Source organism: Ammodytes marinus (assembly GCF_949987685.1).
Source record: "Ammodytes marinus genome assembly, chromosome: 19".
NCBI lineage: Eukaryota > Metazoa > Chordata > Actinopteri > Uranoscopiformes > Ammodytidae > Ammodytes > Ammodytes marinus.
Genome location: NC_137223.1, coordinates 24,473,197 through 24,480,696, shown reverse-complemented (window position 1 = coordinate 24,480,696; position 7,500 = coordinate 24,473,197). Strand labels below are relative to the sequence as shown.

Genomic DNA, 7,500 nt, shown 5'->3' with positions numbered 1-7,500 from the left:
ATCCTACATAACAACAAACTCAAGATTGTATGTAAAAAAAATATCTATATATATTAAATTATATTTATATATATATAAAATAATGATTTAAGTGACCAGAAACGTATTAACCATACATTAAATCAGTTTTAATACTAAATTTAATTGGTAATTCACAATAAATAGCATTTACTAGAATATTGACTAGTGTGCCTTACTGTGAAGTGTTATATATATAGGCCAGAATAACTTGTTTTATCTCGCTTTTGTTTTGGTCTCACGGTGCTCATATGTAAACTTCATAATTGCCTCATCAAACTGTCAGTCAGAGCTCTGTGTGACTCACTCTACTGTTTAGATAACACACATCCACACCTATTAATCATTCTCTGTAATAGTCTGTGGCATTTCTCCAAAGTGGCAAATATTTGTTGAAGTTCTAGTGTTTCTAGTATGGGCACTACAGCGTGTATCTCTCCCTGGCACCATAGATCAGGGTGGTAGAATGGCTATAGACTAGAGGAAAGAGGGGCACAGACCCGTAACCATGAGGTCTCTGGTTCGATCCCCGGCACCGGACAGGAGGGTGTTAGTAGTAAAACTATTGGTGGCTGTTATTACATCTTCGGTGCCCACCATCTCTACCATTGTGTCCTTGAGCAAGACACTTAACCCCAAACTGCTCCAGGGGCGCTGTACTATGGCTGACCCTGCACTCTGACCCCCTCTGGAGTGTGTCTGTCTGTCTGTCTGTCTGTCTGTCTGTCTGTCTGTCTGTCTGTCTGTCTGTCTGTCTGTCTGTCTGTCTGTCTGTCTGTACTATGGCTGACCCTGCGCTCTGACCCCCTCTGGAGTGTGGGAACTTGAGAGGGGAGATGCGAAAAGACAATCCATTGTAACCATAGACTTATAAAGTTGACGTAACTTAAAAAGTGTTTCACCTACTCAAATATTGCCCTTAGATAACCGGCAGACATTGACTTTGAAATTTGAAATACAAAACTAACCCAACAACTTTTATATGTCTGTATATTAAGAAGTTGTGCAACTGTTTCACTGTTAAAAAAAACCTCATCTCAAATATCTCAATCGTCACTTATATAATTACTGAAGTTTATAGCGATCTTATCTCGCTATAAGATGATGCAATATCCTTTCCTGCAACTCATAGTCTGTTTGAGCTTAATATTAACCCTCCTTTGTTATCCTTTGGGTCAATTTGACACCATTCAACTGTTAACAGCCTATAATACGTATATGGTTAACTTTTCTTAATTTTAAAGGGACAACTGGGTGAATTTAGAATTGAACATGATCATAATATGGTTTCAGTGTACTGTACGCATATTTACAAAGCAGTGTTCTTTGGGATCAATTTGACCCCAGGCTGTTTTTAGCTGTAAAACATATAATAAGTATCAATATGGTTTTTTTATACATGCACTTATATCATCTTTTTTGTCCCCTTTCTTTCGCATTGTAACTTTTATTGTGTTTGTTTTGTAATGGGAGATTTTCATTCATTAATTTTGTATTACATCAATGTATTTTGCAAGGCAAGGCTAGGCTAGGCAAGGCTAGGCTAGGCAAGGCAAGGCAAGGCAAGGCAAGGCCAACGTTTAAACTATATTTAAACAGCAACATTCAGGCACAAGTGTCTTTAAAAATATACATACATACTATATATATTTAAGAGATGATATAAAAACATAGAACAAATTGTCAAAACTGAAAAGAAATTGCCTTCAAAATTCAATAACAACCAGCAGTCCACCTTCAGCTAAGTGACCCTCCTTGTGTGTCTCTTTGAGCGCCCTCCAAAAAAAGCGCTATTAAAATAATATCAATTATTATTATTAATATTTTTTATTTAAAACAGTGACATCATGAAAACTAACATGGCATTTAAAGGGTTAAAATGTACAAAAATAAATGTATATATATATATTATTTTTAAATATTTTCATATGCTTTTTATACCCATGGCAAACCTAAGGGAACATAAATGTGACGAAGGAGGCTGAGTGTGATTTTTTTAATTTTTTTTTTAAAGGATGCAGTGCAATGGTGTCGAGTATATATGGATATATGGATTGTATAAATATATTTAAAAAAAAAATATATATATATATAAACAATTATTATAAAGTTATTGAGCTGTGGAAAAGGGGTAGGATCAAATAAGTTTATACTTCTTCCTACTCCTTTTCAGGCATATCAATTCAATATGTTATTTGTTTATTTTTTGTTTATTTTTTGTTTATTTTTAATTGTGAAATCATTTGAACATATTTTTTTTTATTGTATTTTCATGCTTTTAATTTTTCTTTTTTTTGATATGTCTGAAATAAAATTTAATCAATAAAATTCAATCAATCAATCAATGCAGTGAAAATTAACATGTTAAATAATAATTTTTTTCCTCTTGTGTTTCTCTCTAGAATGATGCTTCAGCACACTGGTCCTTCGCTGGCTGATATCAGCTGCTCTGCGATGGTGCCCTGTTTGTCCCCGCCGGGCACCCTTACCCTGGACGACTTCACTAACTTCACCCCCTTGGTGAAAGAGGAGCTCCGGCTGGCCATCCAAACCAAACGCCTGTCCAACGGCCTCAGTGCAGACCTCAGCTCGGACGGGGCAAGCTCCTGCTCCGAGCTGACATACGAACACAGTGCCTCTGGATCGGGGGTTAGAAGAGAGGTGAGGCAATGTTTTTTTAATATTTTAATAATCTTCATGTATTTTATGGGGCGGCTGTAAAGCGTTTTGAAGAGAGGTGAAGCCATGTTTTGAAAATTTATGTATTTGATTTTTTTTTAACCTTTTTATTTATATGGGTAAATCCCATTGAGACCGGAGACTCTTTTTCAAGGGAGACGGGTTCCCATTCACACACTGGCACACAGCCTCCATACACCGATAGAAGGCTAACTGTCAGGAGGAATATTTTATGTTCCCTGTAAAGCACTTTGAGTGGCCCTGTGTCTGAATTGTGCTATAGAAATAAACTTGCCTTGCATTTAAAGACTACACCTTCGTTAAGAAAATTATCTAAAAAAAGAATATATGAAAATATATATAATTTCTTTTGAATCATTCTCATTAACATTCAAGCACAACCGAGTGAGATTATATTGCTTTTTTTTAGCATATTTTTAAATAGTCATTCAATATATATTTCATAGTTGTATACTGTATCTATATAATTATTTAGTGCTTAATACTAACAGTGTATATTGGTCTGATGTTTTGTTCAGGTGACCCCCCAGGAGCATGAGAGGAGGAAAAGGAGGAGGGAGAGGAACAAAGTCGCTGCTGCAAAATGCCGCAACAAGAAGAAGGAGAAAACCGACTGTCTGCAGAAGGTAGATTAACACTTCTAGCACTTTATGAAAAATGGCTTGATGTTTTTGATTCAGGCTTTCACAATAAAACAACTACCACTTTGGGTTGTTGTTCAATTGTAGGCTTCTTTTAGAGACTTGGCTCTTAGAAATATATTGATCATGGAATCAACCAAACATTATTTCTCGGCTGATACAGAATTCAACTATAGTTATCTTCCCTCAGTCTTCCCTTGGCCCAGCTGTCCTGTTAATCCTAACCCTACATTTTACCATGTGTGACGTAACACATGGGAAAATGTAGGGCTAGACAGTGAGACCATAAAACACTCTTTCTGCCTTTTCTCAGGCTAGGATAAACCGATTTCTAAAATGTTTGCATATTTATACTACATAGGATCTCAGAGTTCAATACACCTTCATATTTCCACCGGTGAAGTAGGCCTTTAACACTCTCTCTCTCCCTCCCTCCCACCCTCTCTCCCTCCCTCCCTCTCTCTCTCTCTTCTTTAGGAGTCAGAGAAGCTAGAGACCGTGAACTCGGACCTGAAGGCTCAGATCGAGGAGCTGAAGCAGCAGAAGCAGCAGCTGGTTTACATGTTGAACCTCCACCGGCCGACCTGCATCGTCCGCGCCCAGAACGGACAGACGCCGGAAGACGAACGGAATCTCTTCATCCAGCACATCAAGGAAAGCACCTTACAGCTACACAACATCACCTGCTCCTCTGCGGCCAATAATACTACTGCTGCTGGTGGTGGTGTAGGCTCAACCACAACCACAACCCTCTCCACACTAGCACCTTTAGACGGAGGGTATCTGTCTCTAGGCCATCTGCACTGTCCTAGCCACCTATGAGTTTTTTTTTTGTGCATTTTATTTTTTTTGGGGGGGGGGGATTTTGACCTTTATTATACAGTTATAGAGTGACAGCGTTGAAATGGGGAGAGAGAGAGAGAGAGAGAGAGAGAGAGAGAGAGAGAGAGAGAGAGAGAGAGAGAGAGAGAGAGAGAGAGAGAGAGAGTGGGATGACATATCTGCTGCAATAAGGACTGAAGGCCTCCAAATGGTACGAGGCGCTCTCTAGCCACTACACCACGAGAGCAGAAAAAAACCCATTTTGCAAGTTTTCTCTTCAAGACTTTGCAATGCTTTCACCTTCTGAGTGTTGGAGTTGAAAAAGCTCTTGAACTGCCACGTATATATATAAAGACTTATGACCCAGAGAATGACTTATATTAACGCCCATCTTCCGATTGACAACCCCCCCGGTCTCAATCGCCATCCACAAAACGCTGCTATAGATGGAAAAGAAAAAAACAATGGCACCAAATTCACCCCCAGCACTTCAAACTCCTCCTACGTGAAACCCCCTAGCTGTTGATTGGACAACATAACTCACATACCATGGACAGCACCTTGACATGCATTGTGTGTGTGTGTGTGTGTGTGTGTTATATGTTTATTTACACAACAGTTCAAAACAGCCAGGCCCAAGGAAAGATGCTTAAGCACTAAAACATTTTATTTTAATTTAATTTCTTTAACTTTTTTCTGGTATTTTGAATATATGAGTCAGATTTAAGTGTTGGATTTTTTTTTGTTTATTTTTGTACCGAAAGCGTGATATCGAGGTAATCTATAGGCACATCATTTAACTGTTCACCTTCAGAGAGACAGTGTGTTTGAGTCAGACTCAAAAAAAAAAGACTTGTTTGTTTGTTGGTTTGTGTCTAGTGTTAAAAACATTGTATATTTATTATGAAGTGACTACTGTATGACATGTCCTTGTCGTATTAACCCTGTCTGCTGTACAACGCCACATACGAAATCTGCTGCTACCACTAACCACTCAGGAGCTATACGCTAGCTGTAGAAGTCATGTTTGTTTTGGTATATTTCAATACCCCATTTAAAATCGAATCCTTCAAGAAGTCAGTACAAGTCCGGTTATCACAGCCACAAAAGGGAAATGTACATAGCAGACAGGGATATAAATAAAAATTCTGCACTTGTACAAAGAAAAAATAATACAATATATATGCAGGTGACACCTTGCTTTTTGTTTAACAATTTAAAATTGTCTGGCGAGCAAAAATCGTACCAAAAGAATCGTATATCATTTCACTTTTAAGTACGCTTTATTTATCACTGCTGTCCCTCTTAAGTTAAAACAGAAAACTAGTGTTGCTTCTTACATCGTCTGTGACGACGGGGCGACACCAGTAAACGAGTGTTATTTTTCGAAAGTTTATTTTTTTTGTTTTTTCTACATAAAAAAAAAAAGATACTGTATGTTTTATTGATTATTGCGCATTAACTCTGTGTGCTACTATATGTAAACACCGGATGCCTCCAGGAAAAAAAAAAAAAAAAGATTGTTATTTTGTATTTTTCAAAAGTGTATTTTTTATTGATATCATTTGGTTTGGGAGTTGTTGTTTCCACTAGATATCGTTAGCTAGGTATCGAGGTGTGTGGCGTCAGCTTTTCTGCCCTGCTCATTTTTATTCACGCGCCCCGTTGACTCCTATACGAGGTTATATGCTGCAAGACGTTTGTGCTATTAAAACTTATGTGTGTTATAAACCCTTTTTCAGTATCCAGGCTTTTCAAAAATTTGCCTCTCTGCCAAATATTTGTCCACTCCTGTCCTTAACTCGCACACCCATGTTCCAGAGAAATCCTCCCTCAAGAGAAATTTCGGTTTTAAATGGTCGAAAAAAAGGGAGTGTGATCATTTGAAAGACTTAGGCTATTTACTTATCAAATACCCATCATAGCATCAATCCAAAAGTGTCTCTCAATAGCCATGTGTCTGTAACCAAGACACTGTAGCCTTCCATTTCATTATAGCAACAATCACAGTAATTTGTGGTTGAAGTCACACAATTTTCAAAAACCACATTTGCATATTTTTTTTTTTCCCCCCATATACGAGCACCTAAGGTCATCTTAAAGTTTTGTCACTTTTGAGGTAGATATTTTCTTCACAGAGTAAACAGTTAATGAATGAACGGCACATTACTACTGTACGTGGCTTCACAGTGAGGACGGGCTTGAAGTTTTTTATGTTTTGCATGGGAGAAGTTTGGGAGTAGAAGGTTTATAAATTGTAATAGAAATTGTGTGTGTGTTATATAAGCAAGAGAAAGAAAGCGTTTGAGAGTCACGGTTAAATGGACGCAGGCGTCTGCTTGCGCGTGTGTGTGTGTGTGTGTGTGTGTGTGTGTGTGTGTGTGTGCGTGTGTGTGTGTGTGTGGAGCATCATAACCTAAGTGAGTAAATGATTGGCTGTCTACTACCAACTTGTACTACTTCCATCTTTGTGATCTGTCGACTTTTGTTTTTGATACTTTGTCAATTAAAGAAATGTGTTTATTGCAAATGATTCAGCTCGTGGTTTCTGAATTTTTTTGTCTGGTAACACTTTACCACTTTACTGGTAGCTTTTAAATGTACAATTTGATTCATATGGAAAAATATTAGTCAATGCGTAGAATACTATTGTTTTGGTGTGTAATAATAAGTGCTAAGTAAGGCTAGAAAAAAGTTGAGTTAAACCAAAAATTTGGTCAAAATATAAGTTTTACTTACATTTAAAGGTTTCACTGTTTCCTTATTAATATTAGGTAGATGTTAACTTATAGGCTGTGGTTGAGAGGCCTTGAAATAAAAGTTTGGTTTGTAGTATTTGTGGATATGAAAGAAAAGGGTAAAAAATAAGTATCAAATAACAGCTGCCGTAGTAAAAACACTATTGCTTCCGTCCAAAGGGCTTATAAAAAGAAAACAATAAAAGTTCCTCTGAGCACCTTTAATAGATGTTGTAGCCACTTTTCATCACATATATCTTCTAAAAATGATCAAATAAAATAAATAACTTGATTTTGGGAAAACTGAAAACATTTATTTATGCCCTTAGCAAAAGTTAAGAACCATACGCTTATACAAATCACACAGAGAGGGGGAGGGAGAGGGGGAGGGAGAGGGAGGGGGGAGAGAGGGGGAGGGAGAGAGGGGGAGAGAGAGGGAGAGGGAGGGGGAGAGAGGGGGAGGGAGAGGGAGAGAGAGAGAGAAGGAGGGGGGAGAGAGGGGGAGGGAGAGGGAGAGAGGGGGAGAGGGAGGGGGGAGGGAGAGAGACGGAGGGGGGAGAGAGGGGGAGGGAGAGAGAGGG

At 38.1% G+C, this 7,500-nt stretch overlaps 1 protein-coding gene across 1 annotated transcript in view; it reads left to right on the top strand.

Moving 5' to 3' along the window:
- The window catches only part of atf3 (activating transcription factor 3), a 7,675-nt gene extending 1,004 nt beyond the window's left edge, over positions 1-6,671 (top strand). The window contains exons 2-4 of the mRNA XM_080047959.1: positions 2,421-2,679; positions 3,237-3,344; positions 3,837-6,671. Of these exons, the coding sequence (XP_079904085.1) occupies positions 2,422-2,679; positions 3,237-3,344; positions 3,837-4,181 (711 nt within the window). The 5' untranslated portion in view covers position 2,421 and the 3' untranslated portion in view covers positions 4,182-6,671. The remainder of the gene's footprint in view (positions 1-2,420; positions 2,680-3,236; positions 3,345-3,836) is intronic.
- Positions 6,672-7,500: the final 829 nt, after the last annotated feature.